This window comes from Myripristis murdjan, chromosome 6 (genome assembly GCF_902150065.1).
Source record: "Myripristis murdjan chromosome 6, fMyrMur1.1, whole genome shotgun sequence".
NCBI classification, from domain to species: Eukaryota; Metazoa; Chordata; class Actinopteri; order Holocentriformes; family Holocentridae; genus Myripristis; species Myripristis murdjan.
The window spans coordinates 1,044,697-1,065,076 of NC_043985.1; the positions used below are offsets into that span (position 1 = coordinate 1,044,697).

The 20,380-nt window shown below is 40.9% G+C and overlaps 1 protein-coding gene across 1 annotated transcript in view; it reads left to right on the plus strand.

Moving 5' to 3' along the window:
* Positions 1 to 205: 205 nt before the first annotated feature.
* The window catches only part of agbl1 (AGBL carboxypeptidase 1), a gene marked incomplete at its 5' end in the record, with an annotated part of 188,366 nt that continues 168,191 nt past the window's right edge, over positions 206 to 20,380 (plus strand). The window contains 4 exons of the mRNA XM_030053330.1: positions 206 to 275; positions 3,277 to 3,423; positions 5,461 to 5,592; positions 18,095 to 18,188. Of these exons, the coding sequence (XP_029909190.1) occupies positions 206 to 275; positions 3,277 to 3,423; positions 5,461 to 5,592; positions 18,095 to 18,188 (443 nt within the window). The remainder of the gene's footprint in view (positions 276 to 3,276; positions 3,424 to 5,460; positions 5,593 to 18,094; positions 18,189 to 20,380) is intronic.

Here is a 20,380-nt window from a genome sequence, read left to right on the forward strand (position 1 = left end):
TGTAACCCTGTATTTGTTATGTCTTTTTGTGTTTCTTGGACGGGATGTAACTTAAACCAAATTTCCCCCTGGGGACAAATAAAGTATGATTGATTGATTGATTGATATAACTAGCAACAACTGCAGTGCATCCACTCAATCTTTTCTCTCCCTTTGTCTCTCTCTCTCTCTTTGTCTCTCTCTCTCTCACTCACTCTATCCCACTATACAGAATGCAGGAGACACTGAGAGCACGCTGAATATCCTCAATGTCCTGGACGAACTGCTGTCAGCTGGTAAACTCATGATAATGTCAGCTTATAACCATCTTGGTCCACATAATATGAGATTATCATATAAAGAATTTCTTTCAATTTTTATTTGTAGTTGGAGAAATATAGGTTAGTAGTACAGTAGTGGTATGCTGACAAAAAGAAAATACAATGGCCAAGATTCAAATTAATTGTTCAGATTAGCAGTAATAAAGAGAGATTAAATATTAAAGCAGTGGCAAAAAAAAAAAAACCCTCTGAATACAGATGCTGGTGCTATTACACCTAAAAATAATGTTTCGGCAAAGCCCGTGGAGAGAGAAGGGCTCAGCTATTAACTGCTTCAAAACAAAAAGCAAACAAAGAAACAAAAAAAATCTAAATATTTATAAGTAACTGCACTATTACTGTCATTAGGTGGGTTTCCATCCAACTGTTTTTATTCACATGTTCAATTTGGGAATTAAAAACCTGAATGGAAACACTGAAAATTCGAAAAAATCTCCAAATATCGCAAAAAAAGTTTTTACTCTTGGGGGAGGTGGAAAAGTTGGTGTATTGATAAAAGGAAAATACTACGGAAATGAAGCGTTTTGCAAAAAAACGGTGACGTTCATACTCACACGACTTATGCTCCACTGTACAGACGAGGCCTTACTGTCTGCCCTGGTAAACACTGACAACAACACCCATATGTTTGGACTGAAGAAGAGACTTTAACTTTTCTTGAACTAATTAAAGAAAACAATATTAATGCTATACTGGATAAAGTTTTGATTTTTGGCTGACGCGCCTGTAATGCGTCATCATGTTGCGCCCTCTTCTTCTGCAGTGGTATAATGTCACCCGGCTGGAGAATCAGCGCCACCTGTTGCTTACCTGACCCAACTCCAAATATTTGCATAACAGAAGTGAATGGAAACACGCATAAATTCGCATTTTGTTTTGCCGATTTTCTGAAAATTCTGTTAAAATTTGCAATATATTTGGATGGAAACCCAACTAATGTTACACAGCTCAATATTTATAAAGAAGGCTGATGTGAAATCGATGGAAGAAGATTTCCACTAGCATTGAGTCCGTGTGGCGTTGACTGGTTGTATAACCAGATGAGAAAAGGCATTGATTTCATTCACCTGAGCATATACAAATGTACATTTTTGTAACCTCTCTCTGATCATTTTCAACAGTCATCTGAGCATATAGAAATGTACATTTTTGTAGCCACTATCTGGTGCCTTTTCACCAAGGCACAGTAAAATGCTCACAGAAAGTGACCAGAAAATTAGCACACAAAAAAAAGATGTAAATATCTATATTTATATATATTTATATATCTATATACACTATATTACCAAAAGTATTCGCTCACCTGCCTTTACTCATACTATGAACTGAAGTGCCATCCCATTCCTAACCCATAGAGTTCAATATGATGTCGGTCCACCTTTTGCAGCTATTACAGCTTCAACTCTTCTGGGAAGACTGTCCACAAGGTTGAGGAGAGTGTTTATAGGAATTTTTGACCATTCTTCCAAAAGCGCATTGGTGAGGTCACACACTGATGTTGGTCGAGAAGGCCTGGCTCTCAGTCTCCGCTCTAATTCATCCCAAAGGTGTTCTATCGGGTTCAGGTCAGGACTCTGTGCAGGCCAGTCAAGTTCATCCACACCAGACTCTGTCATCCATGTCTTTATGGACCTTGCTTTGTGCACTGGTGCACAGTCATGTTGGAAGAGGAAGGGGCCCGCTCCAAACTGTTCCCACAAGGTTGGGAGCATGGAATTGTCCAAAATGTTTTGGTATCCTGAAGCATTCAAAGTTCCTTTCACTGGAACTAAGGGGCCAAGCCCAGCTCCTGAAAAACAACCCCACACCATAATTCCTCCTCCACCAAATTTCACAGTCGGCACAATGCAGTCTGAAATGTACCGTTCTCCTGGCAACCTCCAAACCCAGACTCGTCCATCAGATTGCCAGATGGAAAAGCGTGATTCATCACTCCAGAGAACGCGTCTCCACTGCTCTAGAGGCCAGTGGCGGCGTGCTTTACACCATTGCATCCGACGCTTTGCATTGCACTTGGTGATGTGTGGCTTGGCTGCAGCTGCTCGGCCATGGAAACCCATTCCATGAAGCTCTCTGCGTACTGTACTTGGGCTAATCTGAAGGTCACATGAAGTTTGTAGCTCTGTAGCAATTGACTGTGCAGAAAGTCGGCGACCTCTTTGCACTATGCGCTTCAGCATCCGCTGACCCCTCTCCGTCACTTTACGTGGCCTACCACTTCGTGGCTGAGTTGCTGTTGTTCCCAAACGCTTCCATTTTGTTATAATAGAGCTGACAGTTGACTGTGGAATATTTAGGAGCGAGGAAATTTCACGACTGGATTTGTTGCACAGGTGGCATCCTATGACAGTTCCACGCTGGAATTCACTGAGCTCCTGAGAGCGGCCCATTCTTTCACAAATGTCTTGTTTCACAGTCTGCATGCCTGAGTGCTTGATTTTATACACCTGTGGCCAGGCCAAGTGATTAGGACACCTGATTCTGATCATTTGAATGGGTGAGCGAATACTTTTGGTAATATAGTGTATCTATAGATATATAGATATATATATATGTATACACACACACACACACACACACACACACACACACACATATATATACATATACACACACACACACACACACACACATATATGTATGTATGTATGTGTGTATGTATGTATCTATCTATCTATCTATATATATATATATATATATAGATAGATAGATAGATAGATATAGATATATACATATATACATATATATTCTGGTGACTTTTCAGGTGTGATTGAAAATGTTACAGATTATTACTATGTATGTATCATGTAGTGAATTAGGCCATCACATCTTTGGTTTCATGTTATATCTTGAAACTAAACATAATAATCACCATAAGTAGAAGTTGATGTTTCTGTTTTTTCATGTGATATTGCTCTATCTATGTCCAACAATTGCTCTCCTCTCTTCTATTCAGGTACAGATCGTCGTATCCACTACATGATCAGTAAAGGCGGCAGTGAGGCCTTGCTGTCTGCCCTGGTAAACACTGGGCGCAGTCTCAGCCCCAACTACACTGTACTACTGCCACTACTGCACCTACTGGCAAAAGTTGGGCACAGAGGTGAGGATGGGTGTAAATAATGGGTAAATGTTTAGGAGCCAAAATAGAAGAAGAGCAATAGTATTGTGGGTGTGGGTTGGGTGAGTAACCCTATGGTCTGGTTTCCCAGACCGGGAAACCAGCCTAGTCATAGACTAAAATGCCCTTTCAAACTGGAAAAACTTTAATTCACTTTCTGGGCCATGGAGTGGTTCATGTGATTTTTGCAAGGTCTGTGCCAGTGTGCGTCTGCCTTGAAAATATCACAGTGTACATTGCTTTCACTAAGACCTGTATTTTATGGACAAAAGCAATAACAATATTAAATGACAGAGTAGTACCAAAATTACACAGTGGCGTTGGTGTGCATAAAAAACACCCCCCATTTGTGCTGCTCCACCTATCTTGGCACTGGCCAATTCAGTTTAGACCACAATAAAACCAAACCAAAAAACACCCCAAAACTAGTTCTATACCGGATGAAATTTGCAAACCTAGTTCTATGTGCTGCAGCAAATGCAGTGGATGCCCTGTGTTGTTGGTAATGGAGCCATATACTAAGGTTGTAGGTAGGGATTTCATAGTCAAGACAGTGTTGACTAGTCGTCTATCTGTAATTTTAGATCTGCGCTGTAAGGAATTGAATTAATTTATGAACTTTATGCAAACTGCTGACATTCCTGGCGAGTGCACACAATCAAAATCCAAACGCTCACAGAAGGCTGTTTAAAACTTTTAGATAAACAGATGGCCCAAGGTGAACGTTTCCTTTTTTACCAGCAGCACTCTGAACGCCAGACTCAGTGCCAGATCCCCCACTCAACTAGTCAACTACTTTTTGGGAGTAGTCAGTGACTAATAAAATTCAGCAGTTGTGAATGCCTTGGAAATGGCTGGAAGATATGGAAGATACATCTGTGTGCTCCCCTTGCTATGTCCACAATCACATATTGCTCTTCACTTTGATTATGAAGCTGTGCCTCAGCAGAGATAGCCCATATTTAATTTGATAAAACTGAAAAATTGGTCTTATTATAGTGGGCTGCCACAGTAGGGAAATAGTAATCAAACTACCAATCTACCTAACTTAACTGCCAAGGTAATAGCTAAGTAATCCATTGTAAACCATTGTCCATTAACGTCCATGTATATTGATAACTTTATTTAAAGAAATTCCTGGTCAGATGACACTGGGATACAAGAAAATTGCACCAATTCAAACATAGTAGCCATTATAATAAGATCTCAAATTTTAAGAGTCAGCCTTGTCATCCTGTAAGTTGGAGTTGTGAAATTTGGCCCAAATATGTAGCCAATACTAATGAAAATACAGTTTTGACGCAGTCTCAAGTCTTCGCAACCCACAAACTCTTTAACTGAAAAAGTTTTTGGAAAATTGTTTGGTAAGTTGTCCCGGTAATTTAGTTCTTGGAATGTTTTATTTTTTAAATGTATTTTATTTTCATTTCAATTTTCAATTTATGCTAGTTTTCTTGGAACTTTTTACAAATGTCTTGCAGATTTTTGGGTCATTTCTTGGTCATTTGTAATCGCCTTTTTGCTCTTGTGCTTTTGTAACGAATAAGTTGAATGGGAATTTAGATTTCAAAGGGTTAAGCAGACATCTATGAAATATAAAAAATTTAAAAAATGTATTAAATAATTATGGATTTGCAGCAAATTTGCTGTATGTGCAAATTAACAGTAGAACATACTGAGAGAAAGAAAACATGTACATTATGTACATTTTATGTATGAAATGTACATAAAAAGAAAGGAAATTAAACATTTAAAAATATGAAGAACAAATGCCACATTTAACATGAGAGAATATGATTAAAAACAACAGAAATTAAAAGCATATGTAAAGGATTTTCAAATGGGTTCCTTACACATTAACATGTTTACAGAGGGCCACACATACAGTATGTACAAACAGTATCTAGATGTGCAAATGTACACTGAAAAAAGAGATTTACCTTATTGTATATAGTATATTCAGCTGATAGCGGCTGTCTTAACCAGAGTGGCCATATTTGACTGTTTGTCTGTTTCCAGACCGTCGTATAGGTGTTAAAGCGGAGGATGCCGATGCTGTGCGGCTGGTGCTGAATCTGTTGAATCACAACAGCAATCATGCCAGGAGGGCTGCAGCCTGCCTCTGGGTCATCCAGGTCTTCTGTTCGTCTGGTAGGGACACACAAACCAAACATGTTCAGGATAGGAGCACTTGTCTTAGATCATTTATTAAGGTGTATGACATTATACAAGGGGTGATTGATAAGTTTGTGGCCTAAGTTAGAACAGGATAAGCTATAGTTTTCTATGAATTTGTGTGCAGTTCAACTTAAACTTTGAAAGTCAGTGGTTCTCAAGAAAATGGGAAACAGCCATCATGCACTCATCCACAGAGACAGATCCTAAGAGTTTTCTCTGGCAAATCATGAGAATGGATGAGACCTGGGTCCATCACTTCCAAGCAGAGACAAAAGAACAGTCGAAACAGTGGAAACACGCAGGTTCTCCTCCCAGAGAAGCCATGACAGTGATCTCTGCAGGCAAGGTGATGGACATGCAGAGGGAGTGCTGCTGGTGGACTACCTGGAAAAGTGTCACACCATCACCTGAGTATGCTGATCTCCTGAGCCAGCAATGTGAGAAAATCAAGAAGATTCAGCATGGAAAACTGACAAATAGGTTGCTCTTCCACCAGAACAATGCTCCACCCTACATGTCCACAGTGGCCATGGCTGTGATCCAGAGATGTGGATTTGAACTAGTCACACATCCACCCTGTTCTCCTGATTTGGCACCCTCTGTCTACTACCTTCTCTTGAAGATGGAAAAGGAGGTCAGTGGTCGCCATTTTGCCTCAGATGATGATGTCATTGCGCCCTTCCATGTTACTACCACAACCTCCCACCCCCTGACTGGTGCCGCGGCATCAGGCGAGCCGGCCACGGCACCGGCCGCTCACCTGTCAGATCCGGCAGACCTGACTGGGTGGGCGCGGTACTGGCCGGTGGCTTTTTTATTCAAACAAGATTTTGTCCATATAAAAAGTAGCCTATTTTTCCAAAAAAGGGTCTTGAGAAAGAGGGGTCGTCTTTTTTTTTTTTTTTTTTGGAGGACGCACTTTTTTTTTTTTCTTTTTTGGAGCCCCCAAGTAGATTGCGCCCTGGGCGGTTGCCCACATTGCCCATAGCAAAAACCGTCCCTGCACAGAAGAGATCCATAAGTCTTATGATGGCTGGACTAAATTTGTGTAATGTTATGTGTAAAACTAACATAAAGTAGGCCATGAATTTATCAACCACCCCTGATAACATTTTTTAGCAATGCAGCAAACTAGTGATCAGTATGCAGATATTTTTTGGTTTGGAGCTGCCGAGGTCCTGATTTATCCTCAAATTTTAATATTTTTGTGCTGACAGATTCTAAAAATGTTCAAGCACTTGGTGTTTCATTGTCATGTAGTATGTAGTATCGATCAGTTCTACAATAATATGAAATTGAAGTGCATCCTATCCATTACCTGTATGACACAGGTAGATGACACTGACTAGACCCAATATACACTCCCCTCCAAAGTATTGGAGCAGTGAGGCCAATTCCTTTATTTTTGCTATAAACTGAAAACATTTGGGTTTGACATCAAAAGATGAATATGAGACAAGAGATCAACTTTTCAGCTTTTATTTCCAGGTATTTACATCTGGATCTGATACACAACTTAGAAGATAGCACCTTTTGTTTGAACCCACCCATTTTTCATGTGAGCAAAAGTATTGGGACATGTGACTAGCTGGGTTTCCATCCACCTATTTTTATTTGCATTTTCAGAAATTGCAAAAAAAAAAAAAACTTGGATGGAAACGCCAGAAATTCGAAAAACGGCCGAAAATTCGCAAAAAAGTTTTTATGCTTGGAGGGGGTGGATTTCTCAGCATATCGATAAAAAAAAAATGCGACTTTTTGCTGTGGAAACAGGTTTGGCGAATAAATGATGACTGGACCGGATACCACGTCACACTTCTACGCTACAGTCTTATTATTAGTTATTATTATTATTATTATTAGTCTCTTATTCCTTATTTAGGATGGTTCGGTACGAAGTTAGCGCTGCCAAAATGGTAACCAGACTTCTCCCAAGAGCCGACAAGTTCAGCAGGAATCTGTCCATGATCAGCTGTTGAGTATCAGCTGAGTGTTTGTTGTTGTTCAGTCGACACACAGACGCTATCTTATGGCGTCATCTCACGGCGCACTGTCCTCTCAATAATCGCAAAACAAAACTAATGGAAACAGACATAAATTCGCATTTTCTTTTGCGCATTTTGACAAAATTCGCCCAAAAATTGCGATATATTTGGATGGAAACCAACCTAATGACAGGTGTGTTTTGTGGCCCAGGGGTGTCTCATTACATTGATTATTCAAACAATAAATAGCACTGAATGTCTACGCTCAGTTTCAGATTTGGGTTTTGCCTGTGCAGACTGCATTTATAGTTAGAGGTGTAACCAACATGAAAACCAGAGAGCTGTCTATGGGTGAAAAACAAGCAATTGTGAAGCTGAGAGAAGATGGAAAATCAATCACCATGTTCTCACAATAATTACAGTGACCACAGCGGAAGTTCCCCTGGGTTGGCGTAGCCAAGTGTCATGTTTGGGACCTTGAAGGTAGCTCCTGACAAGTTTGTCCCTGACTGTGGGAACCCTTTTGAAACAGATGCCAGGAGGCTCTGTGAATATCTCACGTAGTGAAGCATCACTCTCAATGATGGCCCAATTGCATTGGATCATCCGTTTCACCTGGACAGCTTCTCTACTGTAGCGTGTGACAAAGTATGGTTTTTGGGCCTGCTCCTGTTTGGGTTTGGGGCGGAGCAATTCAGACTGTTCAAGGGACACTGCCCTGTTGTGAGCCTGAGTGAGGACCTTGGGATGGTAACCTCTCAGCCTGAAGCGCTGTTGCAGTCATCAGATTGAGAGAGAAAGTCCTCATCATCGTCACAAATGCGTCTCAATCTCTGAATCTGTCCATAGGGGATATTTTAGATCCAGGTCTTCATGGTGTAGGTGGCTGTGTGGCCCGGGTCCTTGGCTGCTCTGGTGCATCTGGCTTCCCTTGGCGTCATCATCCCTCATCCGCCACCTATCTATCCACATATCTTTTGTTGTTTGTTTTCTGTGTTTGCAACATCTATTGCATGTCTGTCCATCTTGGGGAGGGATCCCTCCTCTGTTGCTCCCCTGAGGTTTCTTCCTATTTTTCTCCCTGTTAAAGGTTTTGTTTTAGGGAGTTGTTCCTCATCCGATGTGAGGGACTAAGGACAGAGGATGTTGTATTTTTCTGTAATGCCCTTTGGGACAAATTTGTAATTTGTAATTCTGGGCTATACAAATAAATAAAATTGAAATTGAATTGATATTGTCAATCAGCCATGGAGGGTGGAAACTGTCTGCATGGAGTAAGGTGTTTCTGTCTGTGGCTTTCCTGAAAATGGAAGTGTGCAGGTAACCCTGGTCATCCTTGGAGATACAGAGGTCTAAGAAGTTAATGGCATGTTTGTCATATTCCAAGCTCAGTTTTACACTGTCATTGGTTGTGTTGACATATGTATGAAAATCTAACAGCTCTTTCTCTGTGCCTGAAAAAAAAAAATGATGACATCATCCAAGTAACGGCCCCACCACACTATTTTGTCCTGAAAAGGGTTAGCATTAGAAAAAATGAATTTTTCCTCCCACAAGCCCAAAAACAGATTAGCATAGTTGGGAGCAAAACAGGCCCCCATTGCCGTCCCCATTTCCTGTCTGTAAAGTTTGTCCTGAAACAGGAAGACATTGTTTCTGAGAGTCCACTTGGTTAGTTGCACAATAAAATCACTAGGGGGCATCTGATCAACAGGTCTAGACCTCAAATAGTGTCTCAAAGCTTCCAGACCATCGTCATGTTTTATATTAGAATAAAGACTCTCAACATCCATTGTCGCCATAATGCAAGAACCAATGTTATTTATCTGGGAAACTTGGTTGAGTACTTGAGTGCTGTCTTGAATGTACGAAGGTAATAAAGCAACATATGGTTTGATGAAGTAATCAACAAACTTAGACATAGGCTCAGTGATGGAATCATTCCCACTGATGATGGGTCTTCCTGGTGGGTTCTCCAGGTTCTTGTGGACCTTAGGAAGCATTGTAAATGAGGGAATACGTGGATGTGGGCACAGAAGGAAATCATACTCTTTCTTAGAAATCCAGCATTCATCTATGGCTATGTTCAGAAGATCTTCAACTTCCTTTTTCATGTTTGCCATGGGGTTAAATGAGAGTTTGGAATAACACATGGCTTCTGCCACATACTTCTCTTTGCCCCACACACAAACTCCGCCTCCTTTATCGGAGCTCTTGATGATGATGTCATCCCTGTCCGACAGCCATTGAAGTGCCTCAGATTCTTTTTTTGTTAAATTGTAATGCCTTATTTTGTCTTGTTCACTGAACACCTTTTCTACCTCATAAGAAACCTTTTTGGTAAAAGTGTTGAATGTGGAGTTGGTAGTAAAGGGTAGAAAAGTGGACTTGGGCCGAAAAGGAGAGTTAAGTCTGTCATCTGTCACACTTGCACCAGCCGAGTGAATGAGAGTACTGTGTTTGTTCTGGTGATACCAGGCCTTTAAGTGTAAACTCCTATAGAACCTGAATAGGTCTACCTTAGTGTCAAAGTCTTTACCTTTATAAGTATGGGCAAATGAAAGGCCTTTACACAAGACTGAGACAGGGTCCTCTGGGAGGGTGACATCTGAGAGGTTGAACACTACCAATGTTGGATTTGGCGCCTGGTGAACGGACGCTGGTTGTAACCTCCATTGTAGCCTCCGCCGCCTGCCCCTCCTCATTTTCCTCTCCCTCTCCGCGGGGTTGGTTGTGTGGACTGGGACCGGAATCTAAAAAATCATCTGTATCATGTGTCACAGCTGCACGACGGTGGGAACTTGAGTTTACAGTTTCCCTAATGTCATCGTCATCCTCATCATTATCATCATCTGTGCTTGGGAGATTAAAGGAAACTCTCCTATCTCTGCGTTTGTGCTTTTTGCCCCAACTGTATATAGCACCAGAGCTGTAATCATCAAGGTCACGTTTAAATTTAGCAATTTTGACCTGTTTCAATTGGGCTGACAGTTTTTCTATATATTCTTTCAGTTTTTTCTCTAGAGGGAGTCTGTGTTGATCAGGTTCTGCCTCACAGAACTGGGCTTTCAAATCATCAATCTGTGTGTCTAGGGCCAATTTCTGTTTCTTTGCTTCCTCTATCAGCAAGAGGATCAAGTCAGAGAGCATTTGTTAAGAATTGCTTCCCATTTTTCTTTGAATTCATCATTGTCATGGCCAAAAGTAGGGAATTTGTTCAGTCGAAGTCCCCTTGGGATCATATCCTTCTTTCAATAATCAGACAACGTGACCATATGTAGATGTATCTTCAATTCTTTCTCTGAGAGTTTGAGTAAATCAGAAAACAGCTTACGTGAGTCTGCCCTTTGTGGGAGTTCTTGATCAAGATCTAGAAGTGTGTCTTCCAGTACGATGTTCTTGCCCTCATCCTTGGTGTAGGAGAATAGCCAAGTGATTAATTTGGCCTCAGCATCACATCTTTGTGGGTCAGGCCAGAAGACACCATCTACATCACAGGCAATGTTCTGCCAGGCAACAGGGGAAATCCGCTCTTGGCAAGATTCCACACCTACACCACCACAGGCCAATTCCATGACCTGTCCAAGATTTTCCCTTGTATAGGGTTGTCACCAACAACTGTACTTCACCATGCAAAGAAAAACTCTTCTGCGGGGTTGGGAAAAGGAGAGTAGAGTGGAAGGCAAACATTTATGAATCACTGATTGATGCTGAACCACCCCAATGCGGTGAAAACCGATGTTTTCCAAAACTATGACATAGACAGGACGCTCTGCCTGCTCAAGATCCTGCTGCACACACCCTAAAAAGACATCCTGAGCATCACCTAGAAATGGATGAAGATGCTTGGTGTTATATCACTCCAAGGGGGCATGATGGAGGAGAACGTGGTGTGAATTTCCCAGTCTGGGATCAATAAAGTATACCTATCTATCTATCTATCGATTACCTGTGGCTGTATAAAGTGTCACATTGCCACCACACTGGCCAGGGAATTGGACAATAGCCTGCTGGCCACTTACGTTCCTGCATATCCTTCTCCTCTTGATGCAACTGAACCCAGCTTCATCCACCATAATGTATTCACAAGGTATTTCCATGGAATCCAATTTGAACACTCTCTATACATAAAAATAGATGTAGCATTGGAAGTGATACAGAAAGACAGACCTATGCTGTGTAGAATGACCTATGAAATGTTTGCACTGCTTATATACATACATTTCAATATAGTGTAGCTTGACAGTAGTATGTAGCAGACAATTGCACGAGTCACCCCGATCCGAGTCCCAAGCGAGTCTCAAGTCATTTGGTCCAAGTCTCAAGCAAGTCCAAGTCTTTCCTGTTGTAGGCAAGCAAGTCGAGTCAAGTCACAAGGTTATGTCGAGTCAAGTCGAGTTGAGTAACAAGTTTGTCAAGTCAAGTCAAGTCATAAGTTATGTCAAGTCGAGTCAGCCACAGGCTGTCAGGTCAAGTTGAGTCACAGGTTATTTGATTTCATTTGTCCATTACAACATTACAGGTCTGATCATTTAGATCATTTAGATTTAGATAAGATCTTATTGATTTGGTTAGTTTTATTTAGAAAGCAGTTTGAGCTGTTACTGAATTACATGCCTGTCTAGTTATGCAACACATTAGTACTTGTATTATATTGTGTCATTTGACAACAAATTAATATAGGTATTGATAATTAAAATGGCTGTAAGACTGGTAAAAATGGCTAGGACCACCTTTTGTAGCCCAGAGGAGATATGTTGCTCAAACACTCAGTATGTAGTGTTAGTGTATGTTTATGAGTTGTAGAACATAATAAATTATCTTGCAGGAGTAGATGTTTACCAGTAAGCGTGAGTCAAATAATTTAACAATATGTTAAATTATTATTTGTTTTAAAAATGTAAATTACTTATCAAACAGACCTAACAATTCAACTACCAATGAATGAACAGTAGCATGCATGGGATAACATAGATAAGTAAAAAAAAAAAAAAAAAAAAAAAAAAAACAAAACTATCCAAAGTGATACCTCTTCTTTGAATAGACAAGCTAAGCCAGTGTGCTGCTGTTAGTCAGTGAAAAGAGAGCGGAGTGGCAACTCTTCGCTTTGTTACACAATCTATGTCAGTGCGCTGCTGTAGCCTGGAAAGTTTCTTTGCCTTTTGGACTCGCGCGGTGCTGGTGCAGGTGTTGTAGTGTTTTTTCTTGGTGGTGCAGGTGCAGGTGAAACCACTGGAGGGGTTGCGCCACCCAAATTTGCTTCCCTCCTTGTAATTTTCCCCAGACATACGTTCATATTCCACACAAAAACAGCATTTTATATATATTAAAAGATCTATCTTTGGGCGTACAGATCGATCCATGGAAATTTAAAAGAAGATCGATTCAAAATTGGAGGATCGATCTTTTCAACACAGGTCTAGTATCACGAGAGAGAAACTTATCAGAGAGAAACTTGTCGGAGGAAAAAAGAAGGAAGGAATAAAAGTTTTGCCTCCAATCAATCATTCAATGGTCTGAACCTGCACCGCTCTATACTAATATGATATGAAAGACAAACTTATGCTACAAGTTGTCCGAGCCAGCCTGTCTCAAGTCGAGTCGAGTCAAGTCTTTTTACCTTCAAGTCCAAGTCGAGTCGCAAGTCGTCAAATTTGTGACTCGAGTTGACTCGAGTTGAGTCACTATGACTCGAGTCCAATTGTCTGGTATGTAGTATGGTATTATACTGAAAACGATCAGCACTGAATGTGTCTGAATATATGCTTAGTTGCACATACTGAAATCATGTATCTTTTTGAGTTGCAGTCAAAGAGTAGTCTGTACACTTGCTTCATGTTACATTAGAGAATACGATCAATAGCAGAAAGGCTGACACTGTTTTGAAGAACCATGTCAACAATGGTTGTAGAAAATGATAGCTGCCAAGGTGTCGTGCCAAGGTGAAAATTGTTTAATGTTTTGCCAAAAGAATGACTGATTCAGTAAATGGGTTCAGGCCACTGAGCATTTGGTGCAGGGAATGGGTTTAGTGTTTTAGCAATTCAGAAACAATACACACCAAACCTTATGTCCAGGTTCAACTCAAGGTTCAACATGCCCACACATGTTGCATGTCACTGAGGTGACATGCCCACAAGTTTTTAACAGGCAGGACAACACCCCCTGACTTAACTGATCTTAGCGGGCAAGAAAAAACTCCCCAAAAAATTCAGGGCCAAGTCTCATCTTTTCAGGCGAACCAGATCCAAACCTGAGTTTGAATATATTCTCACCCCTCCCAAACAAACATAACTATCTATCTATGGTTGGCTCAACACAGGAGGACCAACTCCTCAGGTCAAGACACTGCAGTTTACCTGCACCTGAAAGAAAAGGGACATTCCTTTGAGGACGACAATGTTCACATCTTGGATAGGGAGGACAGATGATTTGAAAGAGAAGTGAGGGAAGTGATCTATGTTAAGATAAGGCAAGGCAAGGCAAGTTTATTTGTATAGCACATTTCAACAACAAGGCAATTCAAAGTGCTTTACATAGAGCATAAAAGCCATTAAAACAATATAAAAGCAACACAAGAAAACATACTTTTAAAAAGACAATTAAAAAGTGTTAAATTTAGGAATAAAAAGAAGCTAAAAAGAGAATAAGATGATAAAACAGGACATTAAAAGTTACAGTGCACTTAAAGAAACCATCTCTCAGCCGAGAAGGAAGTCTCAGACACCATTTCTTCATCTTCAACCTTCAACACTGACCACCTTGACCCCTTGCGACCTGAACAACCAATATTCACTCCTGGAGTCAGGTAATGATCATTGTTCACTCCTGGGGTCAGGTGACTCCACCAATACTAATGACAGTGGTTACAACAGGGAGGGGCACTAACGAGCCTCTGGTATCAATGCCATGAATAACGTCCCCACACAGGTTAAATATCTGGTTAAATACCAGTCTGTCAGATGTAAAGAAGCTTCTTGGATGAGAAATGAAATGTCCTCAAAAATCTACAAGCAGTCAGGTTGACCTTGATTAAACTGTAAGTGGAGAGCCATGACCTGGATGACTGAGAACCGACACAAACATCAGGCCACTGTACCATCAACAACAGACGAGGCTGTACATACTTAAACCAGACACTGTGCAGAACTATAGCCTTGTTCTTTTTATAGAACTAAAATGGATAAAATTGTGATGCCAACATTTTCAAGATGTGTCTAATAACTAAGTTCAGTTAGTCAAATGTAAGATCTATCCCACTAAAGTCCATTAAAGTATTTCTACTGACTATGTATAGGCTTACAGGTTTAGCAGTAAAAGAGTGAGAGAGGGGCCATATGTGGCACAGCAGGACTGGGCTGCAGGCACTTTAATGGCTGATGTTTTTATGAGCCAATAAAAGCGGGTCTGTGTGGCCATAGAGACGGACCCTCTCCATTCACAGTAGATGCCAGCTTTATGGGACCTTCAAGTTTGAATATCAGCAGAAATGTCTACTAGGCAAGATGAGCGGTATCATCTTTTCAAACTTGATATACTTATAATCACGTTTAAAATGGATCTTTTATAGAAATGTGGCTTTACTGTAACATTTTTGACCTACTTTAATCATATCTATTTTGCTTTCTTAAATGTAGAGATGCTTTATAGAGAATGAAAAAGCAGAGGGAGTGGTGAGAGAGAGGCAGGCTTTTAAAAACACTATATTCTCTAGATCACCAGGAGAATGCAGTCTGAAACAGGTAGCAATAAACATGAATGAAAATCTTAAAACAAATGGTGTGCAATTCAGGAAATTGCTATATTCATAGATAAAAAATTGTAGAAGATAATGATTTGTGAATTAACAATTACATCATTTGTTTGCACTTGTGTTGGCTTCTGCTACTTTAAGGCTTTGCGTCACACCACCCTTACTGAACTTACCATTTTGGAGTGGTATTAAGGACAAACTGTATCTCACAATTCATCAGGGTTTTGTATGCCCAAAGGAAGAAGTGGCAATTAAGATGACAGGCAAGAAAACATTTTTATATAAATAAAAAAGTTATGTAGCCTCTATTACTGAACAATATATCCACTATAATTTGTGTGCAAGTGTGATCTAAGTATTAGTTTTGATTTTGACCAACTCTGTGGTGTAATGTTTGAATTAATAAGTGATTTTTTCATTCACATATTTATTTAGCAAATCTTTCCTTTATGCCATTTTTGGGTCATGAAACACCAGTAACTGCAGTAACTGTGTCCCAGTGTGTGTGTGTCCCAGCACTTGCAGTCTTCATTATTTACACACTTTGGCCACTTGGCCAGTTCCTGGATATAAGTCACTCAAGTGGCAAGTTGACAAATAATAAGGCTCTCACATCAGGTTAATTAGAAGAACAAGATCCTGCAAGCTGAAGTGCAGACTCTTCTCCCTTATCCAATGTGTCTGTGACTGTGACAAGATAGTGTCACACTACTGTAGTTTACTGTAGCCTGATTCTACAATTGTTTAAATTCATTTTTTTCTCTCATTGATCTACACACACTACCCCATAATGACAAAGTGAAAACAGAATTTTAGAATTTTTTGCAAATGTATTAAAAAAAAAAAAGAAAAAAGAAAAAAAAGAAATATCTCCAGAGATGTTGGATATGGTTCAAGTCAGGGCTCCGGCTGGGCCACTCTAGGACATTCACAGAGTTGTCCCTAAGCCACTTCTGTATCGTGTTGGCTGTGTGCTTAGGGTCATTGTCATGTTGGAAGGTGAACCTTCAGCCCAGTCTGAGGTCCTGAGTGCTGTGGAACAGGTTTTCATTGAGGATATCTCTGTACTTTGCTCCATGCAGCTTTCCCTCAACACAGACCAGTCTCCCAGTCCCTGCTGCTGAAAAACAGCCCCACAGCCTGAAGCTGCCACCACCATGCTTCAGTGTTAGGATGACATTGGACAGGTGATGAGCAATGCCTGGTTTCCTCCAGACATAACATTTGGAATTGAGGCCAAACGGTTCAATCTTGGTTTCATCAGACCTGAGAATGTTGTTTCTCACAGTCTGAGAGTCCCTCAGGTGCAACTCCAAGCAGGATTTCATGTGTTTTGCACTGAGAAGAAGCTTCCATCTAGCCACTCTGCCATAAAGCCCAGATCAATGGAGGTGATGGTTGTTCCTCTGGAACTTTGTCACGATTGCTCAATTTGGTGGGGCGACCAGCTCCAAACCACGTCCAATCAATTTAATTTACCACAGGTGGACTCCAATCAAGGTGTAGAAACATCTCAGCAACCATCAAGAGAAATGGGAAGCACCTGAGCTAAATTTCAAGTGTTTTTGGAAAGGGTCTGAAATGTGAAATGTGATATTTCAGTTTTTCCTTTTTAATACATGCGCAAAATTTTCTAAAATTCTTTTTTCAGCTTGTCATTACAGGGTAGTCAGTGTACATTAATGAGACAAAAATTAATTTAAAAGATTGTAGCATCAGGCTGCAACATAACAAAGGTGAAAAAAGTAAAGGGGGCCTGAATACTTTCTGGCTCTTCAGTATGATGTGTGATTGTGTTCTTTACGTTCGTCTGCTTGACTCAGCTTTGTTCCACAAAGTTTATTTTCAGCTGACAAGAACTGATTTGCATTGGAGTACAGACAAGTGTTGCCATAACAAAGGAGTTCCAGCAGGCTCACAACATCCTCCCGGACATTGCACGACCGGCAGGGGCTCCCTGGATTGTTGTCAGTTCCACCAAACGCCGTAGGCGGAGGAGGGATAGAAAGAAAAAGCGAGGTTGCTGGTCAGGCCTACTAGCTTGGCTACGGAGACTGTGGAAATGGTTCAAAGCCACAAATTTCTCGGCATACACATCACAAACACACTCTCCTGGACAGAGCACACAACTGCTGCAATCAGGAGGGCATCTCAACGCCTTCACTTTCTCTGTGTCCTGAGGAAAAATCACCTCAGCAGAGCAGGGATGGTGGCCTTCTACCATGCAGTCACTGAGAGCACACTAACATACGGACTGACGGTCTGGTACGCAGGCTGTTCAGCGGTGGGAAAAAAGGCTCTACAGAGGATTGTCAAAACAGCTAAAAAAAAAATCATTGCCTGCTAATATGTAATGCTGATACTGGTCTCCTATTAATAATTGTATAATGGCCAGTCAAGTTGATGTGATTTCATGGATAATACAGTTCTCCTGGATAACTTCAGACCATTACATTACCCTGCTTTGTAATAATCTGGATAAAAGCTTGTTCGCTTGTAAACAGGATAAAATGTTTATGTGTACTGTCTCATAAACAGAATTCTTGGACCCAATATCAATCCCAAATATCAAAGCAAATCATTGAGCATGGTAGCATAGGGCAAGCAAGAATTGCTTTTACTCAGTCTTATATTTTCAGTGTTGCTGCTTCATTCATATTTCAAAAACATTTCCTTGTGATAGAATGAATGTTTTAAATGTTCATTTTGGTTGTTTTTTGTCATTCCTTCTTTTCAGTTTCCACAGCAAACCTGATTGGGGAGAACCGTGGACTGGACGTAATCTTCCGCCTCATCCCTCCATATACCACCAAACATTTGTGCACTATCAAGTATGTATCCAATCCCCCTGAACTCATCATAATATACCTAACATTTATAACCTCATCTGACCACCAAACACCATTAAATTATCTATATCCTAGTCCCCTAAATATTATTTGTGGCTTTGCATTTGTATCAGAAATCTCCTAACAAACACACCTGGACTGTCTTGGAAGACTCACTGGAAAACTGGCTGTTTGCTGCTTGTGTAATTGAGAAGAAACCAGGCCAGAGGAAGACAGATATCATAAAAACATTCCCAAGAAATGAATAATTTGATAATATATACAAGTCACTAAAGTTAGGCTACAATAAACAAGTGTATTTGTTCTTGTCACCAGTGGTCCTCAAGCTGCTGGTTCGTCAACCTTTTCCTTAGATAGCAACTTAGATAACCCACTGAGCAAGCTGATGTTGAAATGACGTTTTTTAGACATCATGGTCTGACGTCAAAAAGACGTCTCCCACGGGTGCAGAATGAAAGTTTTTACGTCTTTTTTGGACGTCTTCTGGATGTTTAGTTTTGACGTCCACAGGACGTCTGCACAAGGTTAAAATATGGTTCAAAAATGGTCAGTGTGGATGTCCTCTCGACGTTTTATATGGACCAAATTTGAACATAATTACAAAATGTAACGTAAATACAAAATTATTTAAAATATTGACCAAATGAATATCATATGTATGGTCCATTTACAACCTTGTTTTGTAGTGAAAATGTTCAGTACAGCATTCAAAATACACTTTAATTGTTGTCTTGGACTTAGAGAGCATACAAATAACATTATCTTGGGGGTATTGTAATGTGTATATCTAATGTTGTTGTGTATGCCTCCCCTCATCCCTGTCCAACACATCATTCAAAATACACTTTTATTGTTGTCACACAGAAATGCAATCAGAGGCCTGTATCATGAAGCAAGGTCAGTTTTCCCTGGATTGTTCAGACCTATCCCGCGACACTAATCAAGATCATGGTTATCAGGGATAACCGGTATCATCAACTCGCTCACTCGATCCAGGTTTGCCTCATCAAGAGCCGTGAACGTGCACGTATAAAGGGCGGGTTCTGAGGCAGCAGACCAATCACAAACATGAGCCACAAGGAAAAACGCACAGCGTGTTTCACGGTGGAGGAGCAGCGTGTTATACTGGAAAAGTACGAGGAGGAAAAACAAAATTTACACACTGAATCGAACACCGTGGCTGCCGCCAAGAGAAGGCAGAATGCATGGCAACGAATTGCCGACTACATAAATGTGTTACAAAAAGTTACACATCAATGGTTCCATATCTGACAATGAAACCCATGAAATCATTGCACTGCACAAATGTGTTGCGTGTTATAGCCTGTTATACAGGCTATAATAAAATAAAGCTGACGCCCCAATTCAATCACATCAGTACATCAGGTTGATAGCCTGCATAAAATCAGATACTGAGCTGCGTTAGAACTTAGCAGGAAATACAGGCAAATCTAAAGGCCGACTCGCCCTCTGCAGAGCTGCCAACTCTCACGCATTGGCCATGAGACTCACACATTTGATTGGCTTCACACGCTCTCACGCCACACCTCCAATTTCTCACGCTGAAGTGCTCATCAAGAGCCTTTTTTTTTTTTTTAACACGGTTCTGTTTATCTGTGATCTATCTGTTGAGCCCGAGAAAAGCCACTTGTGATCGATAAGTTATGCCTGCAGAGCAGAGGCGGCGGCGGCTGAGCCACTTTTACAAGAGGCCCAGCCAATCAGAGGAATCAGGGACTTCCACCTCATCCCACCGGCATATTATCCAATGAAATGAATGAGTTAGAGGCTACTCACATTCCCAAGTTTGTACTGTGCCCAAGCACGTTTGCCCCTAAAATCCTGATTATTTGACCAGTGTGATGCTCCGTTCCGTGCTTGAATACAGTACACTTCCCCCGCTCTGGCACGGTGGGAGGGGGTGTGCTCCAGCACGGTACGCTCGTTCATGCACGAGCACATGCACGGTCACGCACGCAGCGCGAACGTGGATACAACGTAAATCATGCAACTTTCCTCCTGCCTCTGCAAAATCGTTTAATGCACGCAGCGCGATTACCGGCGAATGGCCGCGTTGCGCAATCAATAATCAACCATGTTGTCTGTGTCGCTGTCCATTGTGCTGCTGCAACCGCGTAAACAAAAGTCGGTTTATAATGAAAGTAGCCTACGAC